At 42.9% G+C, this 18,478-nt stretch overlaps 2 protein-coding genes across 5 annotated transcripts in view; one reads left to right on the forward strand and one right to left on the reverse strand.

Moving 5' to 3' along the window:
• Positions 1-639: 639 nt before the first annotated feature.
• The window catches only part of armc3 (armadillo repeat containing 3), a 117,695-nt gene continuing 99,856 nt past the window's right edge, over positions 640-18,478 (reverse strand). For all 3 annotated transcript variants that reach the window (XM_069914611.1, XM_069914612.1, XM_069914610.1), the window contains 3 exons: positions 6,256-6,453; positions 1,129-1,291; positions 640-1,008 (listed from right to left, as the gene is read on the reverse strand). In XM_069914611.1, the coding sequence (XP_069770712.1) occupies positions 748-1,008; positions 1,129-1,291; positions 6,256-6,453 (622 nt within the window). In that variant the 3' untranslated portion in view covers positions 640-747. The remainder of the gene's footprint in view (positions 1,009-1,128; positions 1,292-6,255; positions 6,454-18,478) is intronic.
• On the forward strand, positions 10,871-18,421 carry LOC138751806 (uncharacterized). Of its 2 annotated transcripts, none has more exons than XM_069914614.1 (2): positions 10,871-11,361; positions 11,486-18,421. In XM_069914614.1, exon 2 carries the CDS (start codon positions 13,220-13,222, stop codon positions 14,978-14,980), a length of 1,761 nt encoding a protein of 586 aa, XP_069770715.1. In that variant the 5' UTR covers positions 10,871-11,361; positions 11,486-13,219; the 3' UTR covers positions 14,981-18,421. The 2 variants fall into 2 exon arrangements, with proteins under 2 accessions (XP_069770715.1, XP_069770716.1); XM_069914615.1 differs by having other exon boundaries at positions 10,903-11,361.

Raw genomic sequence — 18,478 nt, forward strand, 5'->3', positions numbered from 1 at the left:
TTCCTCTGGGTGCTCCAGTTTCCTCCCACCATTCAAAATGTACCAGGGGTGTATGTCAACTGAGTGACATGGCTTGTGGGCCAAAAGGACCTGTTACTGTGCTTATATGTCTAAACAAACAGAGTGGTAGGTACTATTGTGCATGTGGGAGAAACAGGTCAGAAGGAAATGTGAGGATTGTAACTGATGGGAATTCTCTGTGATCCAGCATAAGATCAATGGCCTAAATGGTCTCCTTCTCTGAGGTAGGGAAATATGTGTCATAATCTAGTGTTGCTCTTCTATTATGAAGAGGACATATTTTCAATACCAGATCCTGTCAGCTGATGGTAGTCCACCTATCTTAGAATAATTACCATCAGGGATAATAAAGAGCCTAGATCTGGAGGAGCACATCACATTTAATAAAAATAATTGGATGATTGCACTATTACTTTGCTATTTTGTGTGCAATTGATAAAACAGAATAAAATGTATTCACACTCACTGAAACACCAACAGTCAGAAAAGACATTGATAAAATCCAATAACGTACATGTATGGTCAGCTACAATTTCATATTCTTATTCAGAAACAAGAAAGAACACAAAGTGATAAAAGAATTACTGTAAAAAAGTAAAAGAACCAAATGAAGGTAAATTTATGATTTCAAAAACATTTATTTCTTCAGCAACAACTTTAAGATGAATTTTTAAAATTGGTAAATGTAAAGATTTAACAACTTGTTTGATTTTTCTCAACATATTCTCAATGACAAGTCACTTGTTTGCAGCATTTACAATGCCTATGGCTACAACCTGTGCAAACTTTATAATGTGCTGCTTCAGGACCATCAATCTTCATTAAATGGCCAACTTGGTGCATGAGATCCACGATGTACGCCTTTGGTGGAATGAGAAGCCCAATAGTATCTTGAGGAGGGCAGTCAATTAACATGACTTCATTCCATGCTCGATTGTACTCTCCACGAATGAGACTACAATTGATTCCTATTCTATCTGCTAAAGCCTGAAGAAAATAATGAAATATCAACCAAATTATAACAGATACTTTAAATGAACTTCTCTGTGGAAACTTCATGAATGAGCAATTTAATCAGCTACAAGACAATATAACAATAATTATTACCTTGAATAGAAGTGCTCTGTGGTAGTAGATTCCTTTCTGAATTTTCCCAATAGGAATAATATTAGATCTTAATTCATACTTCAATTCAGCAATGTGAAGTTCCCAAAGGAATTCATGGAGCAGTTCCTTCTCTATAGGTCCACCCATTTTATCAGACACAAATCTAAAAATTAAAATAAAAACAAAAGATTGTAAACAATAATACCAAAGCATTCCACAAAATTGAAAAAGAGGTCCAGGGATTGAATATTATGATGTAGGGCAAGTGAGGAATTAGGTATCGTGACACCAAACAAAAATCTAGAGGATTACAGAAAAAGCCTAAAGTGTGGTGGGCTAAGCCACTCTGCAAGCGAACTTGGTTACAGAGCTGAGAACAAGCAGGGGCTATGTGCCGGGTGCAGTTCCAGCCCTCAGAGCTGACCTTATAAAAGTCCCAGGAGTCACAAGCGTCATCGAGTTCTGAGGGATTTAAGCACACACAAGAGTTCTATTAAAGTCAGCTGGTTTAGCTCACTCATGACTGTCAGCGTGTTTTGTTCTCGGCACCTCCTCGCATCTACAGTGGTGACATCAACGGTAATTTTGGATCCCATGACGAACAATCCTAAGGTACAGAGTGCGATCTCACTGAAAATACCTACCTTTTGGACCTCACAGTGTGATGGCTGGTTCAAGCAGGCTGAGGCACAATTCCATGTCATGCAGATCACCGCGGACATCATGAAGAAATACTACATGGACAGCTCACTCGACCAGGAGACCGCTGGAAAATTTATCAATTTCCTGCATCAACCCCCTACCATTGCCAGGTAGGAGGCCATTAAAATGATCCTCATAAGTACTTTTAGGCTTTCATGCCTTGAACGAGCAGTGCAGCTGCTACCCATGGGCTTTCTACCCTCATGAACGACATGCTGGTGCTTATGGATGGCCACAAACCCTGCCTGCTGTTTGAGCAAATATTCCTGGAGCAAATGCCAGAGGACATTTACCTTCTGGCAGGCGACGATTTCAGCGACTACTGTAGGCTTGCAGCTCACGTTGATGTCCTATGGCACGCCAAACATCATGGCGGATTGACCATTGACCCTGTTTCTGCAACATGCCACGGCACTCGGCTGTACCCTGCCCCAGAGAACAGGGCGGTGACAACTACAGCGGATGAGATCTGGAAAAGGAGTGGTAGTACTATGACCACCCACCTTGTTCACACCCAGGAAATGCCCAGGCCGGCTGTCACTAATGGCTATGTCAGCCTGCCACTGAGACAACCTCCTCAAAATTTGGGACCAGTTGGCATTTCCTTGTCTATACAGGGGCAGAAGTGAGCCTCCCACGAGCCGGAATACCTGTGCTGGAAAGTCTGGCCTTCTCTCACTGCTGCCATCAGCAGCAATATTAAAACGTATGGTATGTGGACTATCCCGCTTGAGTTTGGCTCCTGCAGTTTTAAGTGGGTCTTCACGTTGGCCGATGTTTCTTAAACCTTGCTGAGTGTGGACTTCCTCCGAGCTCATTGCCTCCTGGTGTACCTTAAAGGACGTCGATTAGTCAATTCCAAACCTTTTCAATCGCTTGCCATACTCCAAGCTGGTACCCCATCTGGACTCAGTGACCTTTTCTTGAAATAAGTATACCAAAATCTTGGCAGAATGCCCAAGCATTGTCACCTCACAATTCTCTGCAGTTGTACCCAAGCACAGCATCCAGTACCATATTCCCATGGAAGAAGCACCACTATAAGCCCAGGCATGCAGACCACCTCCTGCCAAGCTACACTCGCCAGGGAGGAATTCCAGAAAATGGAAGAAATGGTGATAGTTCACCGCTCGGATAGTCCATGGGCATCCCCTCTACACATGGTAACCAACCAGGGGATGGAGACCTTGCAGAGATTATCGCTGGCTCAACGATGCCATGACTGCAGACAGGTACCCGGTTCCTCTTATCTAGGATTTTCCCGCTAACCTTCATGGTTCTAAAATCTTCTCCATGATTGACCTGGTAAGATACCATCAGGTTCCAGAGCAACCTAGCAAAGTTCCCAAGATGGCACTCATCACACCATTTGGGCTGTTTGAATTCCTATGCATGCCATTTGGATTGAAGAACGTGGCGCAAATATTCCAGAGGCTTATGGATTCAGTAGGCCGCAGCTTGGATTTCATGTTCATTTATTGGGACAATGTCCTCATTGCCAACCACTCTCATCAGGAGCACAGCCCTCACCTGCATAAAATCTGCCAGTGGCTCAGCGAGAATGGCCTGGCTATCAATCTAGCTAAGTGCCAGTTGGCCTTACATCTATTGACTTCCTCGGGCACCGTCTTGACCAACACAGAGCTGTGCCATTCCCGTTGAAAGTGGAGGCCATACGCAAATCCTACAGGCCAGCCATGTCTACAGGAATTCATAGGCATGATAGATTTCTATCACCGATTTTTACCAGTGGCAGCTAGAATTATACAACCCCTCTTTGAACTTTTATTCAGCCAGCCAAAAGATTTAAAGCAGGACTAGAAGTCGAAAGCAGCATTCAAAAGGGCCAAAGACACATTGGCCAATGCAACCATGCTGGGACATCCCCGAATCAATGTGCCCACGCCCCTCATGGTCGATGCGTCAAACACAGCCATAGATGATGTCCTAGAGCAGCTAGTCAATGGAACTTGGAAACCTTTTTCAGCAGAAACTTTAAGACCACCAACGCCCCCCCCCCCCCCCCCCGGCTGACCCGAATGAAAAAACAGTGCATTCGACCGTGAGCTCTTGGCTCTTTACCTTGCCAATTCCAGGATTTCCTGGAAGGAAGAGATTTCACCATCTTTACAGACCACAAGCCCCTCATGTTCGTCTTTGTCAAGTTGTTGGACTCGTGGTTGGCAAGGCAACAGAGGCATCTCTCCTATATCTTGGAGTACACGACTTCCACTAGGCACATCGCAGGCAAGAACAGTCTCGTGGCAGATGCACTGTCTCGGACATCCGTTCAAGCAATCGATTCTTTGTCTCCAAAAATTGACTATGCAGCTCTTGCAGCAGAAGGAAGATGAGATACCAGCCTATCATACCACTATTTCAGGGCTCAAGCTGGAGGATGTGAGATTCGGACCTCTTAGCGCTATGCTTCTCTGTGATATATCCATGGGCCAACCTCGACTCATTGTACCTATCGCTAGGAGACGCTGTGTGTTCGACGCAATTCATGGCCAGGCGCACCCATCCATTTGAGCATCCATGCAGGTCATCGTAGGCAAGTTTATGTGACATCGCCTGCAGAAACAGGTTGGCCACTGGGCCAGAACTTGTGTGCACGGTCAGGCCTCCAAGAAAACCCCTCTCCAGTCTTTTCCTCTGACGCACCGGCGTTTTGACCATGTTCACATGGACATTGTTGGATCGCTGCCACCTTCCAGAGGTGCCAAGTACCTGTTCATGATGGTCAACAGATTCACAAGATGGCTGTAGGCTATCACTCTCTTGGACACCTCCATGACTTCCTGTGCCAGGGCCCTCATAGCGAATTCGGTAGCTCACTTTGGATTACTGGCTGACAAAACTTCTGACAGGGGAGTGCAGTTCATGTTAGCATTATGAACGGCGTTAACCAAGCTCCTCGGTACCCAGTTACACCATACCATGGCCTACCACCCTCAGTCCAATGGCCTCGTGAAGACATCATTGCTGGCACGCCTCAAGGGCCTGGATTGGGTAGACGAGTTGCCTTAGCTGCTAATAGGCAAACGCACAGCGCCAGCTTGTGTATGGGGTTCCTCTTACTGTCCCAGGAGAGTTTGTACCAGCAGTTCAGGGACAGGAAGACTCACCCACAGCAGTCCTGACATGACTGCGGAAGAAAGTCAGCATGTTGGCTCCTATCCCCACCTCACAACATGGTCTTACTGCCTCCTATATCCCAAAAGAGCTCATGGACTGCCAGTACGTTTTCATGAGAAGGAAGCACCAAACTCCACTTCAGTGCCCACACCAGGGTCCATATAAGGTGCATCAACACAATGGCACGACGTGTGTCCTGGACATTAGGGGAAGGCAAGAAACCTTCATGGTCAACTGCCTCAAGCTGGCACACATCGACTTAGAGAAAACGATGACAGTCGCATGCCTGCGGCAGAGGGCTCACTTGCCTAAACATACAAACTGTGTACTGTCAAATGGCTCATCGCCTCTGAACACAAGCAAACCAGGTTACGGAATTGAGGACTGGCAGGGGGAAGAGAGCCCCAAAGTATTGGGCACAGTTCTAACCCTTGGAGCTGACATCATAAAGGTCCCAGAAGTCGCAATCATCATTGAGTTACGAGGGATTTAAGTATGCACGAGAGTTCTATTAAGGTCAGTTGGTTTCACTCACTCTTGTCCGTCAATGTGTTTGTTCGCTGCACCTCCTCACCGACAAAAGCAGGATTTAATGATTCCTCCTGGTTATGTTTTTGTAATAATTGTATGATCACAACGTTACCTTTAGCATTTGACGTACAATTCTTAAAGAACAATAATACATACAAATGATCAGAATGAGAGAAATTGAAGTATTCTTCCATACCATGGAGTTTTGCATGAGGGTACTTTTTATAGCAGATTTTTGGCCTGGAAGCTGTCAGATTGACAATCCTAGTGCCCTATTGCTTTGGGGTAAGAGCAAAAGAGGCCTCAGCCCAAGAATAGGTAGAGAGCTGTAACTATATTTCTGGGGAAAGGATCAATATAGAATTTGGAAGTTGATGGAATGAGATGGAGAGGGCTGATCTCCAAGGAAGAGAAGGGGAGGGTGATGGTCAACAATATTTTAACAAGAGGGTTCTTCTAGCAGGTGGCATCTAATATAAATGAGAGGAACTCTGATCCCAAATCATGGTCAGGTGATGCATCATCAAAGCAGAAACCTTAATGCATCGGCATATCTACCCAGAATAGTGAGTAGTAAAGCAAGAAGGAGCAGGTAGGTGTCATGCAGAAGATGATTTTGCAAACAGCATGAAGTAAATGATGAGAAAAAAAAGAGAACAGTGGCTGCTGGGGAAGGGAGGGCAGGGTGTTAAATTAGTAATCAGATTAGGGTCAAGGAATGGAGGCAGCAGAGGCAACATATCTTAAAATTCTTACAGTGCAAGAGCTATTACTTGATCTCTTGTGTTGGGGAGTGGTAAAATGCTTCTTGTAACTTCACTGATGTAAGCATCAAAAAATACATCATAAGGTGATTCCCATTGTTTGTTTTTCTCTTCTTCCTCAGCCTTGGTTTGCAGTATTTCTCCATCTTTCAATTTTTCATCTTCCTTTTTACCTCTGCTCTTTCCTTTGCTATATGTTATAAAACAAAAGAGAAGTAATTAGAAATAAGGATCAAAATTCAAAATCATCTTTCATTCATATGGTAATACTCAAATGATTTTTTTTTCATTTTTCAAGATGTGGGCATTGCTGGAAAGGGCTGGAATTTATTGCTCACTCCCCATTGCCCCTTAACTGAGGGGAAAACTAGGTTATTTCAGAGGATGTTTGAATAATCAAGTACATTGTTGTGAGTACGGAGTCATTTTTCACCAGACTTGGAAAAGATGGCAGATTTCCTCCTCCGAGGAGCGTCAATCTCCAGTTCAAGCCATTGTAAATTAGAAAGGCACAGGTTCATGTACTTTATTCTTACTGAGCTCCCAAGGAAAAGCTTCAGGTGAACATAACAGAATTGACTGCAAATATCTCCATCAATTTGAATTAACTCACCCTTGTCATCCCTTGTGCACCTACTCATGCACAGAAGTTACATGATGTAATGCCATATTTAAGCTGGGAGAAAATTAGATTTTCCATTTCGTGCAAGGCATTGTTTATTACAATTTAAGGTGGTAGATAGAATACATAGGTCTAAACTTAAATTTATCCCTGATAAAGATTGAAAAATATTTTCCCAAAATCTTCCTAAATTGGGACATTCCCAAAACATATGGATCAGTGACGCTTCAAAAATTTTGCACTTCTCTCATAATGGATAAACATCTGCATAAAAATGAGATAAATTTAAGTTTGGACCTGTGTATTCCGTGTACCACCTTAAATTGGAAATAAACAATACCTTGCACAAAATGAAGAGTCATTAATCAAACTAAGAGCAGACTACCAGTCTTCAATTGAAAATGTCATATTGAGATCACACTCACAATCATTCTTAATCCCAGTCACATATTATATTCACATGTAAATCCATCTCCTTTGCTATAGTTTGCAGCGAATTAAGGCCAAGAGAGTGGATTTCAGCTGCAGTCTGTGAATTTATCCATTGTTTTGACAGTGATGATAATTAGATCGATAATAATGATAATGAGATCATTGCCAAATAAATTTCACAATGTACACGTCTTGAAATTCTCAACTTGCTGCAACTGAACAGGCACTTTGGGAAAAAAAAACAAAAACTACATATTGCAACAGATTTGTGTTAATCTTTAATTTAATATTTTATCTCTATTTTTCATATCTAAAAATGTCTTAGTAAAATAAGTTAGCTGTGGGTTGGTACAGGGTCACACACACGGGTCACAGCACATTTATAGGGAACTATTATTTTCTGAGAAGTGTTTTCATTCTCAGTATCGACATATCTTGGACAGACAGAGCTAATGGATTTCAAATAAGACTTAATTATTCAAATACTGCTGAAGGAAGCCATCTGTTTTTAAATAAAAGCCACTTAAGCCTCTTGAACAGAGATAAGGTTAGAGATTGTTATGGATATGCAATGGGTTTTGAAAAAAGGAACAGAAATTTTGGTAGAAATAAAACTGATGGACATTTGATTTCCAAAAATTGGGACTGACTTCGGTGATGATGGTCACATGATTTGGAGAAATATATTACGGAATTCCGACATTTTGAATTCAGTTTTGGAAGGGTTCAGTTTGGAGAATACAGAAGTCAAAACCTCTGTGACACAGGGGTTGAAACCTTGTGAAAGACAAGGTTGAGTTACAGTAACCAGAATTGGTGCTGTTGTTATGTGTTATTCCTGGGAAAAGGGGAGTACAGAATCAGTGGCTTTTGAAAAAAGGAAAACTACTTTGCTGTCTCTTTGGCAAAGAGGACAGATTTCTACTGGGTCTATTTTTGTGTATGGCCACTTTGTTTAATCCTTGTCTGGTTTGTGTTTTCATCCTGGAAGAAGATAACAACATTTGTTTAACTCTTTTCTGGGTTTGTGAATTCATCATTGAAGAACATAGACATTGGGAGTAAAGAGACCTGAGGATATAATGTTTAAAAGCGTCTTATAATTTTTTCTGAACTGAGAAGACCTTCAACCAAGACTAAAGTGATGGTGAACTTTTAAAGATTGCCTTTTAAGAGTGGGACTTTAACCTCTCTCTTTCACACACACACGCACATAGTGAGGTTAAGTAAGTTTAGAAATAATTAAGAAATGTTATGTTGTTAATAGTTAAATTTAAAAAAAACTATTATTTTGAATTTACCATTGTCTGGTGAATTTTCCATTGCTGTTCCTGCATTAGTGGGACCAAAGTCCCTTTGTCACAAACAAAATTTAAAAGGGTTGTTGGTTCGTAACAATACTAAATTCTAAATTGAATTTAAAAGACAATTAATGAACAAAAACAGATAACAAATATTGAGTTATCCTAGTGTAATGAAAGTAATTTAGCAACAGTTGGAGGAGTCTCTGATTAGTGTAAAAAGGGGTTTCAAGAGCCTGATAAGCTATTGGAAATGTTCTTGTACCTCTAGGATACTCTGTACCTTCTGCCAAAAGGTAGCACTGAGACGTGCTTGTGCCCAGGGCGATGGGAGTCTTTTATGATGTTGGCTGTCTTCTTGAAGCAATGCCACACATACTTTTTCCTCGTGTCTATGAATTTTCTGAAAATCATCCAACTGTCTTCAATTTCTAAAGTCTGCCTTCGCATGATCTGCATTTACTTTAACTTTATATTTTACTAATCTTTGTACAACTTGTAAAGCATAGAAGTAGAGTTGGCTGAATCAGGGGATTTTTTTTCTGTAGTACAAGTCTGAAATTGAGAAATGTGAAACTAAAACATTGTAGATTTACTATTGTTGAAGTATAATTACAGTTTTGTTATGAGTCTAGAGGACCCCCAAAACCCAGCAGCAATAGCAATTCACCAAGACAATGGTTACTTAAACAAAAGTTGCTTTTATTTTTCTTCAAATATAATAACAAGATCAATCTTCAACTTATTATTATTAACTTAACCCACTTCTAATTCTAAGCACACATGTATGTAACATGTATATGTTCAGGAAAGATCTTTATTTCACAGTCCAATCATTCACTTCTCCAAGTTCACTGGTATCAGGCAATTCTTATACTGTGCACAGAATTTGACATTTATGAATTTCACCAGGTGTTTAAAATTAAATGGTTACCAATCGGGTAGGTTCTGGTTGGTTTCAGAGAGAAATTTGTAGCTTGTTGGACACATACAAACTTATCCTATCATGGGTTTTCCAAATGATAACCTCTTCTTCCTAGTCATCACAGAGTTCCTCCTGTTTCCCTTATTTCAGGAGAAATACTCTAGCTAGCAATTTCCTCTTGTAAGGACTACAAGGGTTTTCAACAGGCTAAACTCAGAACTCACAACCCATCTTCAAAATGGGGTCTTTCAACAAGCTAGCCAGCTTGCCATTTTGCAGCCTCAACTGCTACTGTAGAACTAAACCCCCTCTTCCTCTCTCAGACTCAGATTGTGGCTCTCGCACTTTATAGTGAGATTTTCCACCTCTTCTCTGTAGTGTGAGTCATCGTTGTTGCTGACGAGGCCAACTACTGTTGTGTCATCTGCAAATTTGATGATGTTATTGGAGCAGGATCTGGCGATGCAGTAATGGGTCATTAGCATGAACAGGAGCGGGACGAACACATAGCCCTGACTTCCACCAGTGCTTGATGTTCTGCTACCAACCTGGATAGTTTGTGGTCTTTCCGTTAAAGAGAGGGATGCTGAATCCAGCGAGGATAGCTTCTCCACCAGCCCCTGAGGAATGATCGTATTAAACGCCGAGCTGAAGTCAATGAACAGCAGCCTGGTGTATGAGACATCATTCTCCATGTGGGCCAGGATGAAGTTAAAGGATAAGGCAAAGCATCATTTGTGGAATGGTTTTGTCTATAGGTGAATTGAAATGGTCCAGCATCTCTGGGAAGTGTACTCTGCTGCATTCCAACACCAGACACTCTAAGCATTTCATAATGAGGAGGCCAGTGCCACAGGGCAGTAGTCATTGAGGCCTGTAATTGTTGCAGGTGGCTATCCTGAACCTTGTGACTGCTGTAGTGAAGTAAAGATGTCCATGAAGACCTCTGTCAACTGGGGTAACACGATTAGTGTAACGGATAGAGAAATGCTGTTACAGTGCCAGTGACTGGGACCGGTAATCTATTCCCATACTCTCTATAAGGAGTTTGTACATTCTCCCTGTGTCTGTGTAGGTTTCCTCTAGTTTCAACTGCCATTCAACAATCTACTGACATTGAAGGTTAATTGGGTGTAAGTGGGCAGCACAGACTTGTGGGCTGAAAGGGCCTGTTACCATGCTGTATGTCTAAAATTTAGAATTGGTCTTCACAGTCTTTCAGCACCTGCCTGACTATAATAGAACTGAAAGTAAAGTAGAAGTCTGAAGATGCTGATGAACTGAAGCAATACATAAAAGTGCTCGAGGAAATTAGCAGGCCATGCAGCGTCCATCCGTTCAGAGCAATAGGTGTAAGGTAAAACATCATGAGATGGGAATGTGTAGGGAGTTACCCTGTACAGGGCAGTAACAAGAAGGGGAGGTGTCCTTGTACTCCTGTTAGGTAAAACATCATGAGATGGGACCGGAGAAGGAGTCACCCAGTACTAAGGAGTAACAGAATGCATCCTTGTACTTACAAGATAAGAGAGACATTGATGGATTGAGAGGCAGGAAGCTAGCAGGGAAAGGATAGCAACAGTTTTAGTCATTGGACAAGTAATGATATGATGATGTTCTAAGCATGTATCCAAGGGTATAAAAAATCACCATTTTGCTGATAACGGCAGAATGCATTCTCCGACTAACTTTGTTGGTCGCAAGTGTTACAATCCGGTAATAAAGAACAAAGAACCCTGATTTCGACTCAGCCTGGTGTTTGTCTCACTCATTCATGAACAAAGCAGACCTAACAATTTGGTGACCCCGACGTGATGGGTGAGTGAACACTGGACGACGGTTTCTGTTTTTTCTGACAATCATCTCAGCCGGCTGATAAAAAGGTCCAGAGAAGCCTGTTTTAACAAAATTCTCTTTTTTTTTAAATCTTTATGATTGTCAGTAAGAACTGGAGATCGGACAAATTAGACGACCACAATTGAAGGTCGCATGCCAGGATTGTAACACGTAAGTGATTACAGACAAGATAAAAGTCCTTAAGGTGTTTGAATGACATTTATTAAGTGCTTCGCAAGAAACTACTAGAGTTTAAAAGTCTTTATTGTGTCGTTGCAAAGTCCAATAGAGTGAGAAGGTGGTCTATAAACAATTGAGGACCTGAGTTTTCTGCCCTAAACTGGTTATTAAGAGGAGAAATCTCCCACGTGAAGGTTGGGCTTTGAAAGAAAACAAAGGTTCAGGCTTATTGGCCTCAATTGTATCTGAGAGACTGACTTATAAATGTCCGGTAGGTATGATAATGTCTGTACACTTGAGAAGTTAAGAATTTATTTCCCCAATTCGCCGTGGTGGAATACCACAGCAGACACTAGAGACCTTGAGACAACAAAAAAAGTACTCAGGGACGCCTGCCTGGTGAACAAGAACGACGACAGAAGGCTGCGACAGCTGTGTCCGGATCAGGTAGGAGATATTAATGAAAAAGTTGACAAACTCCTAAGAGACACCCAGTTTATTCGAAATACTTTTGATAAGTTAAATGAGGGTATTCCCAACATCACCAAGGAGATAAAGTTACGTAAATTCATAGATTGGTACAGGGAAACAGGACAAAAGTATAGCCCAAATATTTGGTTTTCTAGTTGTAATTTAACTTTCAGACCCCTTTGGGAAAACAGAGAGTGGAAAACGAGCAATCAGAGTATACAGGACAGTCTGAAGTCAATTGGAGGACAAGACTTCGAGACTGTTCTTTTAAAAGATATTAGTCATCCAGCTTGCAAGGGGACATTTTTAAAAGCAATTTTCGTTGACATAGATCCCCTAAACAGACAAAAACCTAAATTAAAACAGGCATTAGAAAGCGGTCCCGCAGCTATGGCTGTACAGTTGCCTGCTAAGACTTTTGACCAAGTTATTAAGGAAATTAATCAGGAATTAGAGGAGCGAAATACCAGTAATGCGGCATTGGAAAAACAAAAAATGCTCCGAAAATGTGTAGACCGCTGGAGGAAGAGGGGTTGGTTACCCGGGGGCACTGAGATGTTCCTGACAGGTGAGAGAAAAAAAAAAATTTTAAAACGTAGTGTCTTAGATAAGCTGGAAGAAACAAAACACAGAAGGGAAAGGAAAAGTGCCTGTTTCCAGTTTCCAGCCACGAAGTGTCCGGGTTTGCTCTCTCCCTCCCTCCTTTCACCCTCCCCCCTCTCTCTTCTCTCCCCCTCTCTCTCTTCTCCCCCCCCTCCTCTCTCACCCACTCCCCCTCCCAATCCCAATCTGTGGCGGTGCTGCCCTGAAATCCCCAGGTTGGGCAGGGCAGAGAAATACAATTTGGTTTTAATTTTGTGCCCACAATTCCAGCTCCGCATCAAATGGGATCCTGTTTTATCCTCTCTCCCTCCCTTTTTCCCGCACCCCCACCATTGCGGGATCAGGGCAGACATTGTGGGCTGACGTGTAGCTCACTCGAGGTGGGAGGGAAGGAAGGAGTGATAGTTCCCAGTGGTGGGAGACCCAATCTGATCCAGACCAGTGATCACAGGATGAGAACCTTTTAAAACCTTTGAAACGAAAGTGTTAATCTGAAGACTTTTCTCCCAGTGGGGCCAGTGCAAGGCATTTTCTCTCTCTATCTCTTGTGCTCTGTGTATCTGCCTCTCTATCTCTTTCTCTCGCTATGCTCTCTCTCTCTCTCTCTCTCTCTCTCTCTGGCACCCCAGATGGGACACTGGAGTCACGTCCCTTATATTCAGATATTGAGACACTGGGGTGTGACAAGAACCACGGGAATAGGGACACATCAGACGAGGTACAGGCCCCTTTAATAAAAATAGAAGGGGGAGTAATAGATGTAGAGACCCCTCTGGAGTCCAAGAAAATAGAAAAGGAGTTAGAGATACAGAAATGGAACATGAAAAAGGTTCAGGATAACATTAAAAACTTAAACAGAGATATTAATGTGCTGGGGCAGATCAGTGAGGATCAAAAAGAATTAATGGTAGGTGTATTGAAGGAAGTGGAAAAGATAACTACAACACTGTCAGGAGAAATTAAAGCTGAAGGAATGGTAATAGGAGTAAAGGACGAAAAGTGTAGTACAGATGAGGAAACGAGATACGATCCACCATGGGAGGAAAGTAAAAGGAAAAGACTCGGGAGGGAGAAAAATAGACATGCCTACCTGGACATAGTTAGAACAAAAGAGAAAGATGTGAAACAACTAAACTATGGCCGAAAAGATTATCTTAGAGATGAACGTGACCAATATACCTTTGACCCTGAGACATTGGAAGCTGATAGGGACAGTGACAGTGACGAAGAAGAGTCAGAACAAGGTGGGATAAATAAATGCATGCCAAGAGTAAAGAAGGAGCAGAAATCCCCAAAATTGAGATATCAATGCCCATTACTGATCACGGGACGGGGAACTCAAAAATATGTACCCTGGTCACGAATGGACTTAGAGAGTTTAATGAAAAAACTACCTCCGTTGAGTAATGGGGCTAGTCCATGGATTTCTTGTTTTGAGCGAGAAACCTGCCAAGAACAATTAGCACTCGCAGATGTCAGAACTATCATGATAAAATTAAAGGCAGAAGGGGCCCTGAAGCAAATAGAGAAAATTGTAAGAAGCAGTAAATTGGGGGATGAAATAGAATTTAACCCACTTCGGAATAAATTTTGGGAAGCACTTAGAGAAACATTTCCTACACCCTATAGTTTGGATGCCTTGGTAACCCTTCAACTAAAGGAAGGAGAGACTGCACACGAGTATTTCACTCGAGCATGGGACTTATGGGAAACAGGGACTGGAGAAAGACCCGACCACAGCCCCTTAGGAAGGGCTCACTTTCGTAATGGGATAATAAACGGACTACCTGCTACGGTTCAAGCAAAATTAAGGGACATTGTGGGAGTAGAGACAATGTCAGAGGATTTGTGGAAAAGACACCTGACACATGCAATCAAACGACATCGTCAATCAGAGCATGCTAAGTCAGAAAGTGCGTCCCAGAAGGAGGTGGACAAAACAACCGATAAATTGGTGAGAGCCATAGAACATATAGGGGTTAAATTAGCGGCCCAACAGATAGTCCCACAGGTCATGGGGCCAGTGATAAATCCGGGACCCCAAGTAAGAAATGGTTGGGAAAGACAGCTAGGTACAATGTATAGAGGGGAACATGCAGTATGCTGGTACTGCCAAAATCCTGGACACTACCAGCGGAACTGTCCGGAGGCTGGGAGAGCAAGGGGAAAAAGATTACCCTCTATGAGAGGCTATCGGGGAAGAGGAGGAAACTTAAGAGGACAAGCAAGGGGTAGGGGTGGACACATTGATGGGCCCCAGAGAATCGGGGGGTGGCAGAGCGATCAACAAGTCCAGGCACCTCAGTGTAATGACTATATTGAGGAAGGTGCTGAATTTGATTATTGAAGGTGCCCAGGAGAATCAAAAATCACGCCTCCCTGGGAGCCACCAAAAATTTGGGGGACGGTAAATGGAGAAAAAATTGAATTTATGGTTGACACAGGGGCAGCAGTTACGACAGTGATTAAAAACCCCCAGGGAGCACATTTTCGGGCAAAACATTATCTACAATAGGATTCTCCGGAATAAGGGAAACACAGCCCTATACAGATAACATCGACATGACATTTGGACGACAAAGGGTTAAAACACCTGTCCTGGTTGTGCCAAGTTGCCCCATTAATTTATTAGCAAGGGACATTCTTACCAAACTAGGAATAACCATACAATGTTCTGAGAAGGGCCTTCGGTTAACATACCCAGGGGATACAATAAGAAGGGGAGGACAGTTTATAGTAATGACCCCATCTAACGCTTCAGAAGACTCTGTGGAGGTTAGTATTTTCTGGAGTCGGCTACTGTATGATGAACCAGGCCCAGGGCTGATTAAACAGTTTTTTGAGTGGAGGGCCAGTATTCCTCGGTATGGGGATTACCATTATCCACTAGATCCTATGCATGTTACATTAAACTACACCATCCACCCGGACCAGGAATATGAGGAGAGGTGGGACTCTCTAAAAGAAGGGAAGACAGAAACGATACATTGTCCATTTATCTTTGTAGGTAAGGAGGGAATAGCTGCTATGGTTGTCATGACAGAAGAACAAATGGAGTGGTTCTGCTTAGGAGTAGAAAGTGTGCCTCATGTGACCTTGGGTATTGACAAAGATCATCACGCTCGACAGCTGGGTCCGATGGTAAAGGAAGCGATAGGGTGTGAATACAGGCAGACAGAAATCCCGGGATATTCCACCTCGGAGGGAGGAAAATTTGTCAGACTGAATATTGAAGCATGGGACCAGGTAGTGAATGAGAAAGTAGAAAGAGACCGAGCCATAGAAGGAGAAAATATTGATCACAGAGACTCAGACAAATATCTTTCTAATCTGAGTCCACATATATGGACAACGGGGCCCTATGATGTGGGAGTAATAAAAGGAGAGGTATTTCTAGAATTGGCCAACCGCGGGCAGAAACCAATATGGAGAAAACAATACCGCTTGTCGCCCAGTCAGGAGGAGGGTATTAAAGGAACGATAGAAGGGTTAATGGAGTCAGGGGTTTTAAGGGCGGCACCTGACAGTATGTGGAACACGCCCATCATGCCTGTTCCCAAACAGGGTAGAAAAGACTGGAGGATGGTACACGACCTCCGGGAAATTAACTTGGCTACCAAGACCATCGGGAGACCAGTCCCAGACCCATATGTAGCACTTAGGGCTCTGAGTCCGGAGCACGAATACTACACTGTCATTGATCTGGCAAACGCATTCTTCTGCTTGAAATTAGCTGAGGAATGCCAAGACTGGTTCACTTTCACTTACCAAGCACATCGGTACACATACACTAGATTACCTCAGGGTTATAAGGACAGTCCAGGACTGTTCAATCAGGCCCTTAGCGAAATCCTAATGAAATTAAAGCTCCCGGAAGATGTTACACTGATTCAGTATGTAGACGACCTACTATTAGCAGGGAAAACGCCACATGGGTGCCTGACAGGGCAGCCAAACAGGTTACTGGTTATCATGAACATATACAGGGGATGATTTTGAGGTCCCATAACAAAAAAAATGAATCTGAAACTAAGGAGACTTGTAGCAGATTGAATGACTACACAGATGAGTTTTGTGGAGGAAGAGTGCTGTACAACTGGCTCCCCGCTAACTGGGATGGTCGGTGTGCTCTAGTAACCCTTAATGCGCCAGTGCTGATTGTCAAAATGCAGGAGGGAGACGAGGATTCCCTAGAATTGCGCCACACAGAGAGTTGGCTGTGGAGAAAAAGGAGGAGTGTTGGACTCTTGGGGCCGGGAGGAAGGAACCCTGATGGGGTATGGATTGATGCCATTGGCCAAGCCCGGAATATTCCGGACGAATTTAAATTAGCCGATGAGATTGCAGCTGGGTTTGAAAGCTTTCCTGTTTTTAGTGCAATATTTCCCATCACTGTAAATAAGAATGTTAATAGGATCAACCTTATTCACTATAATGTCCAGCGCCTTGCAAATTTGACCAGGGACGTTGTTGAGGCAATACATCAACAACTGTCAGAAACTTCCCTTATGACACTTCAGAATAGGATAGCGATTGATATGGTCCTGGCAGAGAAAGGTGGAGTGTGTGCTATGTTTGGAGATCTATGCTGCACTTCTATCTCTAATAACACAGGGCCAGATGGATCACTCACTAAGGGGTTAACGAAACTTAGGGCATTGGCGAAAGAATTAAAAGCCCAGTCTGGAGTCTCCAATCCTGTTTTATCCTGGTTACAGGGAGTGTTTGGGAGATGGAGCACATTGTTAGGACAACTTTTGCTGGGTTTGTTCATTTCTGTATCAATTTTTATCACTTGTGGCTGTTGTTGTATTCCATGCATTCGAACGCTGGTCACGAGGACCATAGAGACAGCCCTTGCTGACCGTGATGAACTGCCTCCGAAATATCAAGCTGTGCAGGCTGTGGAGCAAGACTATCTCACATTACAGGAGACAGAGAAAGTTGCTGAGATCGATCTGGAGTCTGAAGGGGAATGTGATGGGAAGGAGGGATTGTGAATTAGATTGTTACACATATAATTTTAACCTTGCTTGTAACCTAAATATTATAACATTGATTGTAACACAAACATTATTAATCAGATTGTAGAACAAGTATTATGAATTAGATTGTAGACCATATGTTAACTTGGGAATTTACTAATGTACGGGGGGTTAGCTAGTTTTTTGCTTGGGGGCAAATGGGATGAAACTTGTAAACGGGCAATGGGATCGGGGTGACGGATGGGGGGTGTACGCAAAGGAGGGTTGGGGGAGCCCTCGCCCACCAGCCGAACTGCCCTGTGAACAGAACCCGTATAGAGCTTGGCAATAATAGGCGAACTAATGTAACGCGGTGGTAGCATAGTCAGGGCGAGATTGTCCTCTAAAGAGGACAAAGGAGGGATTGTAAGGTAAAACATCATGAGATGGGAATGTGTAGGGAGTTACCCTGTACAGGGCAGTAACAAGAAGGGGAGGTGTCCTTGTACTCCTGTTAGGTAAAACATCATGAGATGGGACCGGAGAAGGAGTCACCCAGTACTAAGGAGTAACAGAATGCATCCTTGTACTTACAAGATAAGAGAGACATTGATGGATTGAGAGGCAGGAAGCTAGCAGGGAAAGGATAGCAACAGTTTTAGTCATTGGACAAGTAATGATATGATGATGTTCTAAGCACATATCCAAGGGTATAAAAAATCACCATTTTGCTGATAACGGCAGAATGCATTCTCCGGCTAACATCGTTAGTCGCAAGTGTTACAATCCGGTAATAAAGAACAAAGAACCCTGATTTCGACTCAGCCTGGTGTTTGTCTCACTCATTCATGAACAATGCAGACCTAACATAGGCAATCATT

The sequence above is a fragment of the Narcine bancroftii genome, chromosome 1 (assembly GCF_036971445.1).
Source record: "Narcine bancroftii isolate sNarBan1 chromosome 1, sNarBan1.hap1, whole genome shotgun sequence".
In the NCBI taxonomy this organism is placed as follows: domain Eukaryota; kingdom Metazoa; phylum Chordata; class Chondrichthyes; order Torpediniformes; family Narcinidae; genus Narcine; species Narcine bancroftii.

What these genes read in the sequence shown, in the direction of transcription:
- LOC138751806 (XM_069914614.1), top strand. Translation starts at nt 13,220, where the DNA reads ATGCTCTCTCTCTCTCTCTCTCTCTCTCTCTCTGGCACCCCAGATGGG.